This window comes from Anarrhichthys ocellatus, unplaced genomic scaffold (genome assembly GCF_004355925.1).
Source record: "Anarrhichthys ocellatus isolate YVR2014 unplaced genomic scaffold, GSC_Weel_1.0 scaffold15, whole genome shotgun sequence".
Taxonomy (NCBI): Eukaryota; Metazoa; Chordata; class Actinopteri; order Perciformes; family Anarhichadidae; genus Anarrhichthys; species Anarrhichthys ocellatus.
Genome location: NW_022280045.1, coordinates 3,111,714 through 3,125,138, shown reverse-complemented (window position 1 = coordinate 3,125,138; position 13,425 = coordinate 3,111,714). Strand labels below are relative to the sequence as shown.

General features: G+C 42.8%; 2 protein-coding genes across 10 annotated transcripts in view; one reads left to right on the top strand and one right to left on the bottom strand.

Moving 5' to 3' along the window:
* arhgap21b (Rho GTPase activating protein 21b) overlaps nt 1-3,247 on the top strand; it is a 32,921-nt gene extending 29,674 nt beyond the window's left edge. For 6 of the 7 annotated variants that reach the window (XM_031854603.1, XM_031854604.1, XM_031854606.1 and 3 more), the window contains one exon: nt 13-3,247. In XM_031854603.1, coding sequence (XP_031710463.1) covers nt 13-1,581 — 1,569 coding nt within the window. In that variant the 3' untranslated portion in view covers nt 1,582-3,247. The remainder of the gene's footprint in view (nt 1-12) is intronic. The other variant, XM_031854605.1, reaches the window with a different exon arrangement.
* A 1,760-nt stretch (nt 3,248-5,007) lies between these two features.
* LOC116387421 (dipeptidyl aminopeptidase-like protein 6) overlaps nt 5,008-13,425 on the bottom strand; it is a 72,086-nt gene continuing 63,668 nt past the window's right edge. For all 3 annotated transcript variants that reach the window (XM_031854477.1, XM_031854475.1, XM_031854476.1), the window contains 18 exons: nt 13,213-13,367; nt 12,827-12,924; nt 12,575-12,701; nt 11,634-11,672; nt 11,383-11,490; nt 11,203-11,294; nt 11,052-11,099; nt 10,857-10,969; nt 10,053-10,100; nt 9,810-9,908; nt 9,634-9,703; nt 8,395-8,589; nt 8,256-8,310; nt 8,008-8,110; nt 7,860-7,915; nt 7,666-7,738; nt 7,479-7,552; nt 5,008-6,552 (listed from right to left, as the gene is read on the bottom strand). In XM_031854477.1, coding sequence (XP_031710337.1) covers nt 6,412-6,552; nt 7,479-7,552; nt 7,666-7,738; nt 7,860-7,915; nt 8,008-8,110; nt 8,256-8,310; nt 8,395-8,589; nt 9,634-9,703; nt 9,810-9,908; nt 10,053-10,100; nt 10,857-10,969; nt 11,052-11,099; nt 11,203-11,294; nt 11,383-11,490; nt 11,634-11,672; nt 12,575-12,701; nt 12,827-12,924; nt 13,213-13,367 — 1,694 coding nt within the window. In that variant the 3' untranslated portion in view covers nt 5,008-6,411. The remainder of the gene's footprint in view (nt 6,553-7,478; nt 7,553-7,665; nt 7,739-7,859; nt 7,916-8,007; nt 8,111-8,255; nt 8,311-8,394; nt 8,590-9,633; nt 9,704-9,809; nt 9,909-10,052; nt 10,101-10,856; nt 10,970-11,051; nt 11,100-11,202; nt 11,295-11,382; nt 11,491-11,633; nt 11,673-12,574; nt 12,702-12,826; nt 12,925-13,212; nt 13,368-13,425) is intronic.

The following is a 13,425-nucleotide window of genomic DNA, read 5'->3' as shown; positions in this document are numbered from 1 at the left end:
TTTCTCTATCAGCAGGGCTTGTGGGGGTCAGGGAAGGATCAGTGTAGCAAAGAGATGCTGCGCTCCTCCTTCTTCGCCAGCCGCAAACGTAAGAAGCCCAAGGACAAAGCTCACCTGAGCAGTTCAGACGACGACCTGGACGCTGTGTTCCCCAAGAAGGAGCTCGCTGGGGAGAGCCAGCTGCAGCCCATGTGGTCCCCGGACAGCCGGACCGAGGACGAGGGGGAGACGGATGAAACCGGTGAGAGACACAAGCGCAGGAACGGCTCAGAGGAACTGCCTGACAAACCCAAGAGGAAAGAGTCTCTCTCGTGCAGCCTGATATCGCAGCCCTCTCCCTCCCTGCCTCCAGAACACATCTCCTCCACCCTCCAAAGTGGCTCCCCCTACGCCTCGCCCACCCACTCCCCGGACCTCAGCTACCGCATGCCGATGGCTCACCAGTCCTCCCTGTCGGACCCGCCTTCCAACTACGACGACACGGTGTCTGACCTCGGCACGATGAACAGCACCAGCTCCCAGGCGTCGGTGCCCAGAGTGAGGCGAGGCAAGGCGGCGGCACTGGGTCCAGAAGCCTGCCCCAGCGGGCTGGGAGCGGAGGTCTGCTCCATCACCTCCGACTACTCCACCACCTCCTCCATGACGTTCCTGACCGGAGCTGAACTCAGCACCCTCAGTCCCGAGGTGCAGTCCGTGGCGGAGAGCAGGGGCGGAGACGACGCGGACGACGAGAGAAGCGAGCTCGTCAGCGAGGGACGACCGATGGAGACGGACAGTGAGAGCGACCTGTCGGTGTTTACAGTCGGCAAAGCGGAGCAGCGAGAAGCTCCTCGACCCCTCCCTACCCACAGACTTATCGAGTGCGACACCCTCTCCAGGAAGAAAGCTGCTCAACAGAAAACCGTCAGCGAGTCTTCACTGGATGGCGCTTGGTGCGATAAAGATTCCAACAGACTGTCGTGTGTGTTGGGGTCGGTCAAAGTTTGCTCCACGGGCAGCCTCAGCTCCTCGTCCCGCAGCGAATTAGACAAGGCAGAGCCCGCATGGAAGCTCAAGATCACCGACAGACTGAAGGTGCGCCTGCGAACGTCTGTCGACGACATGTTTGGCGTGGGCAGCCAGAGGAGCCGGTCCCCGGAGGGCCGCAGCAAGAAGAAGAACATCCGACGCAGACACACCATGGGCGGTCAGAGGGACTTTGCAGAGCTGTCCGTTTTGGGAGACTGGTCGCAGCATGTTGGCATCGGCTCAGGCTCTCGCTCAGAGCTGTCAGCTGTGGACCAGCTGAAGCCTAAGTGCAGCTCTCAAGACTTTTCCATTAGGGACTGGATTGTCCGTGAGCGCCACCGCACCAGCAATCCCGAGGTCAGCCTGGACCTCTCTGAACAGCAGGAGGGGCTGTGCAGCGCAAGCCCCCAGAACCTCGGAGCGTCGTCCTCTTCTGAACTCCCACACCGCTCCGCCGATGTGTTGAACGGAGATGTCCCCCCGAGTAAAAATCTGAGCCTGTCGGCCACCGCTCACCCTCATAAACTCACTAATTCCCAGGTGGTCCATTCGCGCTTCTACCAGTACCTGTGAGAGGTGTCGGACACGTGTGACTGTGTATGTTCTCCGTCTGTGAGCTGTGTACGTACTCGGGAGTCTCGAGTGTGCAACACTTTTCTGCTTTCTCGTACTTGGGAGTCTGTCAGTTATAATGTCTGTTGGGCGACCAATGTCAGTGAATGAGCATGTTGTACAAAATTGGCTGGAGTGTGTGTGGGTCCGTAACTGGTGTGTGTGTGTGTGTCTGTGTGTGCTTCCGAAAAGAGAATTACTGCACACAGGAATCCTTGATCTTGCTCACGTACAAGGCATGAAAGTAAAATGGTGTTTATACCTTTCTTTTTTTAATTATTTCTCTTTTTTTTTATGACAAATGACTTTGGGACGGCGCAGCAGGAGGATATCTCTCACCCCCGTTATGCGGAAGATTCAGAGGACCTGTCGCTCATGAAACGATGAGCGTGTGAAGTCTGTGCAAGAAAGTGGGAACGGTGACACTCGAGTCGAGATTGTTTTAAAAGTTTAGCGAAGTGGCTTTAAGGATGAACTGACCTAGAAAAGAATAGGAAGTAGTGAGAAGATTTTAGTATTGCAGAGGAACTATTTTTGTGTCAAGAAAGTTACGATGTTCAAAGTCAGTGAGTCTCTCAGTAACCAAATGAAGAATGTACAGACATGCTTGCTGTAATACTGACTAAAAGCTTTAGATGCTTGTGTTTCACTCTAAAGTGTACATACCCCTATTTTTTGGTGTACTCGAATTGTGGTTTTGGTACAGGCTGTGTGTGTGTGTGTGTGTGTGTGTGTGTGTGTGCGTGTGCGTGCGTGCGTGTATGTGAGAACTACCTACGAGCTCTCTGCTGTCAAAGGGGCCTTTCCAAAGGTACAAAGGGGACGAGGAGACACTGGATTTATGCAATTTAAAAAAAAAAAATTAAAAAAAAGGAGTTTGTATTCATCCCAGTTACGTGGTTAAAGAGCAGAGAACAACATCCCTCTAATGCAAATGTCATGCTGTGTTTAAGTGTTTGTGGTTCACACATCTGGCAGTGGCTGACAGTAGATTGCAAAGAGGAATAAAAAGTGTGAAGAGGAAGAAGAAGAAAATGGGTATTCGAATCAGAAGATCATGTTTTTCACAATAGGAAGTGCCTCTCAATGAATTGTTAAGGGTGCCATATTGTCTTTGTTGAGATACACGAAGATGTTACTGTGAATGACATTTTTATTGTGGACTCGGTCATTCTAGAGGTTACATAACAAAATGCCGAGCTTCCATTCCTTAGGCATTCCACTCTGGTCTTAACATGTTTTCTATTTTTTATTTTCCTGTTTTTAATTTTTTTTTTTGTTGATTTTAACAGAACTTGAATTTTAAATGTTTCTTGTAAAAAAAGAAGTAACTTAAATGTAAATATCGATGCCATGTTTTAGCTGCTTTTTTCATTTCCATCAGATTGCAAGATTAAAGTACAGTATTGTGAGATGATGATGATGATGATGATGATGATGATGACGACGCTCATGAGGCCTGTGTGGGTGTTGTGGGCAGTTTGGTACTTCTGTGAGGACAGAGGTCCTCTGCATGAGGAAGCACTTCATTGAGCTGGACCGTTGTAACGATGCTGTGTTCCTCTGAATGTTAGAGGGGTGTGCACAGACTCCTGAAACACTGGAAATAAATTTTGTCAATGGAAAATGGTTATGTGTGTTTATTTTGTTCACATTATAGAAAAGCATCACATCAGTATAAGTATTTGAAAGATTCAAAGTAGCTTTTTTGACACTATTTTATGTTTAAATTTCACTTTGATACAATGTTGTAAAACAGTAAACATTTCATGGGGTTGAATACTTTAGAGGCACTTCAATCTGATGGGACAGATTAATTCCATTCGTGTTGATTGATTATCTTCGGCAGCCTGGATATTAGAATATTTCGTCCAATCCAATTTGTGAAACCTGTGTTTAGACTTCAGTTTGTAGATCTCAAAAGGGACCAGCTGAATTTGAGCCATGTGTGAAATGTTTTTTTTTTTAACACTGAACACTTGTTCTTGTCTGAATTTTTGAACCTTCTAAAAAAACTTGCAATCAAGTTTTTAAAATGGTCCTACCTGGATATTGGTACGATGCGAATTTCAAACAACATACATTGTTAAAATGTCGGCCGCACAGTCTTATCAAATGCATAAAGGATAATCTGCACATAATTTATTACACTCACAATATTCTACTCATTATTTAGGTGGCTAACCAAACAGCAGAACTACAGGATACTAGATGGGTGTTAATGATTATATACAAGCAGATACATTTACAGAGAAGGCTCTTAGAGTACATGACAACAAAATGATTACAGTAGATTATGCTTCATAGAGGAGAGGCCACATCATGAATTACAACTGCCATAATTAACGTTTGGCAGAAGGAATGGGATACAGACAATAAATGGAGACATTGTTATAATATACAAAGTCAGTTCAGGTTAAATGGTGCAAGGGAAGATATAACTGAAAACATGGTGTCAGCTTTCTGTCTGTCATCAGATAATATAATACCTTGACGCTCCTCCGATACAGTAGTTGACGGTGTGCACCTGCAGTTGGTTTGCAATCCGCCAATAAACACACAGATGAAGAAGACTGAACCCAATCAACGCATCATTGCCTACATCCTGAGCTCAATCGTTTTCAGCTCGCGCCTGATGACAACAACTCTTGGTCAATCCCTGAAGACACTCATTGTTGGATTTATTGGTTTTATAAACTCTGAAAACATTGTTGATCAATGCTGGATTACAAAGCTTCTGAAAGGGACACGCGCCGGAGCTTTCACTGGAAAGAGCCGAGGCACTGTGAAGTGAGTCTTTAGACCACATATCCAGAGATATCCTAACAGGAGTCATTAGAGTACTTTGATTTCACATCGTACATTCATTAACAACTGAACACAGCGGGTTCAAGGGAAATCATAGAGAAAAAAATAAACGGCCAAGAGGACAGCAAATGTAAAATGAATCAAAAACAGCTGATAAATGCACTTTACAGGACAGGACAAGACATTATATAATAAAGATTATTTATACACATTCTTATTGTGAATCAACATATAAGTTGTGAGGTCGACATAACCTCACCGATAGTTATATCATTGGTTATAATAACAGGTCAGCTGTAGATTAAAGGACATGTAGTGTGAAGGCATCAAACATTCATTCATACCAATCGAAGATGCGCCTCCATCTATATACAGTATATATACATATACTGTATATATATACTATATACACATGAGTCACAGTATACTGTGCCAAATAAAGTCCTATTATAGCATGTCGAAAATACGCATAAAATAGTCATAGTTTAGCATGTTGAAAAAAGTCATAGTACACTAGCTCACAAAAAATCATATATAGCATTTCAAAAAAACGTTATAAAAATGTAATAAAAAGGGTCAGAAAAGTTATAGCATATCGAAAGATTCCTAAACGGTCACAGTATATCGCCTGTCATAGAAAAGTCATAGTGTAGCAAATAAGTCATATTATGTTTCAGAAAAAGTAATAGTATAGCATGTCCAAAAAAAGTCATTTGAAGTAATTCATTCTAAAGTCTCATTGTAGAGCATGTTGAAATAAGTCATGAAAGAGATATAATATATTGTGTTGTATTGCACCAGAATTGTAAAAGAATACAGCCAACGAAAGATACATTTCAAAATGCTTTATATACAAGTTACACATACAACATAAAGACTTAAACAATATAAGATTTATACACTTTGTACATCAGCTGACTAGAAACCACTGACAATACTAACAGAAGTGACATGGGGAGAGAATCAATCCATTTAAAATACAAGTCAAAGTTATTAACAAAATCATGTAAATTCAGCGTAGTTAACTCACCAGAATGTGAAATAACTATTTGCAAACTAAATACTTTTTCTCAGGAAAACACCATATTTCAAGTTGATGTACAATTATTTTGTATTTAGTTCTTTCCATGTTTTGAGATCAAATGTGCCACAACTTGGGATTTTAACTTACCTCTCAAATAACTGGCCATTACTTGAGGAAAATTAAATCATCTGGTTTCGAGTCCACAGTTCAGACGAGGCCTATCCATATCCACTCGTTTCCAATGTCATGTCGGACCCCAACACCAACATTTCACCCACGGTAAGGCACAGTGACTCCAAGAACAAGAATTCAATTCAGAGATATGACGACGGAAGATACGATTCCATACCATTTCAGGGATCGACACTTTTTGTAGTACAACGCAAGTTAAACATTGTGCCCTTGTTTTGTAAAGCAACTACACGGACTGATGCAGCCAGACATTCACTCAAAGACACAACACTGAACAGAGACATTCTGAGAAAGTAGCAGTAATCATACTCGTGAACAGAATAATCAGTAAATTGGTTGGCAAGGTAATCAGAAACCGGTGGCCTTTCAGAAGTTAAATCTCAAAAGAATGAACTGATCTTCCCGAGGGGTATTTTGTGCCGCAAAGTGCCCAATTAATGTGCCTTGTTTGGAATGGAGACGCATTGATCAGTGGCCGATATATTGATCCTCTATTTGTCCACTAGAGGGAGGACTAGTTCATATATTCCAATAGCAGAGAGAGACGTGACTGTTCACATCTGAGATTTATTTAGACTTTCTGACCAGCAGCCAGCACGAGGTGAGGAGAAGGGCTGTATGCTGGGGTCCCTTGGGCCACATGCAGGTGCTGCGCTTCACAGGGCAGCTCAAATCGGATTGGACAGCAACGTGGTGTGGGTTGATTGGGTAAGAAGGATCTGATGCATATTGTGCTATAGCCGGGGGGCTTGCTCAGAGGAGCGTGTTTAACTGCTGTCCTCGTCTGGCTGCTCTTCTGTCAGTATCTCCGGCACCCGGAAACACACCTCGAAGAAGTTGACCAGGGATTGGCTCAGGTGCTGCTGTATCCCATCACTGTGTAGGAAGTGTCCCTCATCCGGGTAGATCTGTGGATAGATATCCAGGAATGGAATTATATAGAGCTGCACCGCACCTAATAATATTCATTAGCAGTTCATCTTTTGTATTTTTTTTGTTAATTGATGAACCATTTCGTTTATCAAATGTGAGAAAATGCCTGACGATACAAAAATGGCCATATGTACATTAAAACATTATGACTGGAGCTGAAACAATTTATCTAAATTGTAAAAAGTCATAGTATGTCATCAAACTGTCAAACATATGTCACAGTAAAGCAAACCATAAAAATGTCTGTTTAGTTTCTTGTGCGTTTATAGTTTTTATCTTTTAGTTGTCGGTTCCTTTATCATCTTTATCCTTTAGTTCGCCTGCTACCTACCTGCCTCCTTTTTGTAGTCTCAGTTTGTAAGATATTCTTCCATTAAATGCACTATCTGCCTACCTGGTCTGCATTTAGGTGACACTATAGTATGGCATGACAAAATGTTAGTCATAGTATAGCATGCTATAAAAAATTAAATCCTTACTCATAGTATAATATGCCATGAAAAATGTCATGGTTTAGTAGGTAATGAAAAAGTCATACTATAGTATGTCGAAAAATAACTCAATAAAATACATGTGTGGATCAAAGCATTTGCTTTTTTTTGTGTTGTTGATGTTTAAATGTAGGCTATATGTCAGGCAGTTGTTCTATATGGTGGTAATTCTGGAATAATAACCGCCATATTGGCCATAAAAAAAAGTCTAACATAAACCATGGCTGTTTTGCAAACTACACTTACAACTATTTTTGGTTGTTTTAATTTTTCCTCCTTACCAAACTTAAATCTAGAGTCCTTGTTCTGTGCAAACAGGCGATCTTACGTTCACAAATAGGTTCAAATCAAATAATGACAGTTATACGCAGGTATATTTACCAGGTCGAGCGCTTATTTCAGAAACTCACCTGTAGAGTGTAATTGGCCTTCTCGCTGATTAGATGATTGATAAATTTGGCTGTATGCTGGAAGTGAACCTTTTCTGTGATAGTGGAGAATATACAATTGGAGACAACACATTAGCGTGTAATCACAGTGAAATTGCGTTTCACTCACTGCGGTATTGAGACGTAATACAGAAAACACATCTTTTACCGTCAGCAGTCGGGTGAATTATCAAGTACTGCTTCTGCAGAAGCTGACCAGGTCTGTGTGCTAAATTGGCCGTCTGAAGGAAAGAGAGAGGAAAATCCACCTCATATAACGACGCTGGAGTCCATCTCTGTACACTTCAGCTAAACATCTCGGTGTGTGATTTGGAAAAAGAGACGGAAACATTCAAACTTTACCGTATATACTCGTGAGTCTGTCTTTGAGCCGAGGTATCGCTCTGAAAATGCAGATGCTGCCATTTGGAAATAGGGGAAAAAAAGTCAGAAAGATCGGAGCATTTCCTTTGAACACATCCATAGAAGAAAAATATGTGGAAGGGTATACCATATAGCTCGAAATCTGTGATGGGGGAGACTGCTGTTCCACATTTAAGTTGGGGAAACTCCTCAGAGCGCAGAAGCATCGTGGCTAAATATCCTCCATAGGCCTGAACAAAGGCAGAGGAGACACAGAAACGCATAAAGAAGTCTGATTAATTCTACTTCATGATAATGATCTCCATGTGAGGCAGTTGCTGTATCAACACAATTACAATTAATTCTCAAGATCCTTTTTGAGCATGTTCTCCTTACCTTTCCATAAACTCCCATTCGACTGTTATCAATATAAGGAACTTTGGATATAAACCTAAAAATGAAAGAAAAAGAAGTGTTTTAGGGCTGTAACACCACAAATGCCTCCTCGTGCCTACACTTAAAGCAGAAGTCTGACCCGAGTGCCTCCAGCTGGTCCTTCTCCTCTTGTCTTCCCAGTATCCCCTTAACTTTGTGCAGAAGGTTGGTGCCCTGGAAGCCACTGCCGTGGCCATCGAAGCGGATGACAATGGTGCTGAAGCTGCTGACCAGAGCCGTGGCCCAGTCTACCCGGAATTGCTCCGACACCATCTGCCCGCCAGGCGTACCGTCCCTGTACCAAAACCACAGCACATGTTGATCATTTTGAGGACTGACAAATTTCTCAGAGATTAATATTAAATGAGAATCTTGTTAAGAGGAAGGCACATCTTTTAGTTCAGCATTGTTGGAATCACAACTGGACAAAAGAAGGTTTAACATCAAAATGGAACATTTACAAATAAGACCAAAGGAATATTTTACACAGCAGCTGTGAGGAATGATGATGCAGCTTTCCCATACGTCACATTTAATTTATATCACTTTAAAAACGACAGCTCCGAAGCACGTATGTTTCAATTAGTTTCATCCCTAATTCCTCGACTCCTCTCTCCTCGTGCCTCTTCCTTGCCTCATGTGTTGGCATCTCAGGTGGGAGGTACTATGACGCGAGGAGAGAAAGTGAGGAATGGAATCAGGGATATACAAACTGAGAAACGAAAAGAGCCCCGTCTCTTACAGCGCCAAACGTCGGGATTGGTACAGTACAGCCCGCTCACTGGCGTTCGATTCAGTACAAGACAGATGTTGAACAGAAGTACGAAGTTGTTTGAATGAGTGGTTCTTAAGAAAGCTGCAAGCAGCAACACCACACGCCTGGCATGTGGCTCATTACGAACAGGAACAAGCAATGTACTAAGATTATAGCATTCTATTGTGGCGTTAGTTTCTTGAACAAAAATGTTAAACATTTGCCATTTGTAGCTGCTCAAATGCGAGTCGTGGCTGTTCTTCTTCCTTTTTTTTAAATATAATTTTGTACTGAATAGTGAATATCTTGAGGTTTTGGACAACATAAGCAATTTGACAAATTCACCATGAGCCCTGAGGAATAACGACAAATTTCACTATTTTTCAGGGTTTCATAGAGCAAACAATCAAAAACCCATATGAGGGAAGTCAGGATATCCAAACTTTTGAATTCTGAGTCCCCCAAATTTAGGTGAGTGCAATACTGAACTGCTGTAGTATTTAAAACACATATGAAAGTAATTGTTAGTTGCTGCATTTAACTGTTGACAATATTCTATGCACAATTATATACATTCATACTTACACCAGCAGCAGTAGGGGGTAATGGGCTGTATTTACAAATCCAGCTGGCTTCAGAATCTGCATTGTCAGAGCTACGACAGATAGGACAAGGTTAATGGGAATCTTACGATACAAGACGGCTGGCTGTGATGTACACATAGGTAATTGTGTGGTTGATTATTTAACAAGAGCACATACTGTAGTCGTCTATGGTGATGGTCTCGTACTCCACTCTGGGCATCTGCAGATTGTTGTACGTGTTGTTGACCCTTTCGTTTGTCTCCACGTCAAACACCTCTGCAGTGAAGCAGATCAAACAGGCCCTTTGTTAAAATCTCTCAACGACAAATCTGTTCATCATTGGAAACGTGTTCATATCATTCCGTGCAGCTTGTTGAACACGGTGAAGTAGGAGGGCAACGCCGCCCAGGCGACACTCACTCTGTTTGTCTTCGGTGCTATAGATAGCCACACTCGGTATATCTGGACCTACACAGAACAATTCAGGGGAAATCAGTTAACAGGAATGCAATAATAATAATAATAATAAAGGCTCAAAGGCCTCTAATCAAGCCTCTGAAACCCGATCCTTTTCTGCAAAGGAAACATCTCCCTGTCTCGTCTGAAACAGACTTCAGCCAACAACAGCCCTCTTAGTCAGCTCTGCAGTTAATAATCTACTTCTGTCCCATGAGAAAGTAGCTTATTATTTCACAATGGAGCTGCTCCCCAAAGATCCAATTAATGTCGAAAGCCACGGGCACTTTCCCTCTCTGGGGCGAGCCTTCTAAACAAATCCGCCTCCATAGAAACCATGATGTTTTGCCCCTGCGATGAAGCCACAAAGGGCAAAAAAAACCAACAATGACAGAGAGTTGCAGAGGTGCACAATGAATATCTAGTAACAACAAACACAATGCATTTTCATATGACAAATGGTAAAAGCAGAAAGAAAAACGCTCTCTGTGAGCAGCTCAGTAGTGCTCACATGACTCTTGGCGTCCAGTCACACGATACGTTATTTCTGTGGCTAATCAGAGGGATCCAGCAGTGGCTTGAGGTTATCTGCTAATGTCCAGTTTGATAGAAGCTCTCAACCTGACATGGAGCGCTAATTCAGTTTCGCTTTCTACTGAATGCGGCTTTCCGGCTGCCCGTGAAGACGTTCTTTCTCAGGAGTGCCGTCATGTCAAATGCTCTCCACTGCTATAAAGACAGATTTGACTCGAGGTCAAAGACACTCACCTTTACAGTTGAGTAAGTAGTACTGCATGTTGTGGCTGAATGAAACGTCCACATAGCCACACTTGAACTCACAAGACAGGCAGCAGCGGTTGAACGGAGGGATCGTGTCGGCACTGTGGGACAGCAGGGATTGAGTATCATGGTGTACCTTGCAGAAGACACAGAAGTACTCGTAAACGTGTAAGAAAATCCTACCTGTACAAGTGCCGTCGCTTGGGGTCGTCCTCTGTGCTCTGAAAGTATCTGGAAAACATCCAAACATTACCATCAAACTACAGAATAACCACCAATTTGCAGCACCGGCTGTTAAGAAAAAAAAAAAAAAAAAAGCATCAAAATGTCTTACATGAGGTTCCTTTCATGATTGTAGGCCAGGATCCTGGTGACGTCCCAGTCTCCAGAGGTCAAGGACTGAAGTATGTCTGTGCTAGTGTTAGGCTGGAGGAAAGTAAAGGCCCATAAACATTAAACACACTGTACCAAACCGTCAAACTAATATCACAAGGGTAATTCTGCAATTGCTTACCAAAGAGGTGGACATAGAGATGTGGAAAAACTTTCCTTTCCCACCCTGAGGGATTGCTCTGGTGAAGAAGAACTTGTGTCCGTCATGGGAAAAGAGCGGCGCTTCATTCTGCAGAGAGGAGACAAACACATCTGCACACGTCTCTGCCTGCAGGGTTTTATATTTTCCTGTTATTGACTTGCTTAAGCTCAGACATACAAAGTAAGAACTACACGAAACAACAGCAGGGAAGCAGCGTTTTCCTCACGCACCTGTCTGTGCAACCAGCTCTCACTCTCATCCTCATGTTTCTGAAAAAACAAGCATGATTTTAAATACAATTCTGAATCTAAGATAAGTCTGGAGATAACAGTGAGTCAGTTTGTCTCTTTGTCCTTTCCGACATCCTTAACTTGTCTGTGGCATTCAGCCCATTCATTACAGTAGAGATGAAATCTTAAAAGCAAAAGATTTACATTTTGTGAAATACGCTTTCTCGCGAAGAGTTAGATGAGAAGATTAATACCACTCTCACTCTGTTGAATGGTAACACAACCTGCCTGCCAGCGCCTCTAAATCTCACTATTTAACACAGTGTATCTTCTTTGTTCAATCCATACAAAAAAAGAATGTAAAATGTAAAAACAACAATTGGAGGAGGTTATGAGCCGGACTATTTATATACTCTGAATAGGAGTATTTACTAAAAGATTGAACATTTCCTTTTAAAACTAGTATTGAAAATGTACTAACAGAAAATCTAAATCATTTCTTAACACAGCTAAGCTGTGTAGTTTTCAGCAAAGATTACCCAAACTGGACTAAATTGTGTATTTGTTTGGGACTATTTTCTGCTGATTCGGTGAGCTAGTGAGTATTTGCAGCAGCAGAGTTGTTTACGAGGGATTGACTTCAAATAAACTACAGTGCCCATCTTCATAATAATAAGGGAACAAGTCGGTCCACTGCAGTGGCTCATTGCTGTGTTTTTAATAGTGTTTGGACAACAATAGATGTCTGAGGTACAAAGGAATAAGCTATGTCAGGCTTTAGCTGCACAGGCAACACTTGTTAGTAGGTTTAAAATCATTGTTGGTTTTCTGGTCTTTTTCGTGGATTTGTTGACGAAAAACATCACCAGATTTATCCTTCACACAAACTAAACACAGAGCAGATTTCACACTGTCGCAGAAAGATTTGCCGAACATTTCACCTTAATGCAGACTCCAGTTGTAGCCTCACACAGTGTCAGGATAGAGTTGTTCTGGCCTCTGTTCAGCCAGTTGACAGCCACTTTTGTGCTGGTGGCCCATTTCACCATAGTGATGTAATATTCCCTCCTGGAAAACCAGAAAGTGAGAATGCATCACCACAACTGACAACCGCTGTCTGGGTTGCCTTAAGAAAATACTCCAGGGCTATCTCTGGTGATTGTTACTTCAAACATCGCTGAGCTGTCACTCACCCTATCCGGGGGTCATCAGGTTTCTTCATCACCACGGTGTGCAGGGGACCGTTGAGGCTCACCACCGACAGGTGAACTACTGGGTTTTCTTCCCCAGCCTGCGAGGGGCCAAGGAGAAACGAGATAGGTCAGACTGGATTTCAGCTAAAGACGGTGAGAAGTTCGCTTCCTGTTGTCTTCAGAGTTAAACAAGTTATATATCAAAGTCATTTAAACACACTTGGCCTTGTCCTGGAGGAATTTATATAATATTCTGTCTGCTGAATGATCCGGAAGATTTTATAGATAGATAGAAAATCGTTTTTACTGTGCAGCAGACGTTGCCTTTAACCACGTTACATTTGCTCAGCCTAAGGACAGGTGTGAGGTCGTGGCCGTAGACTTGCCTTTGGGTAGCGATACTCCAAGGTGGCAGGGTACGGCATTCCTGTGAAGAAGGGAACTTCCATATTTGGCACCAGTGTGTCATTGATGGTCATGTATGCCAGACGCAGCCCGTCTGGAGACCACCAGTGGGCTATGTGTGTCTGCAGGATCTCCTCTGTAAAAAACAACACACACACACACACACACACACACACACACACACACACACACAC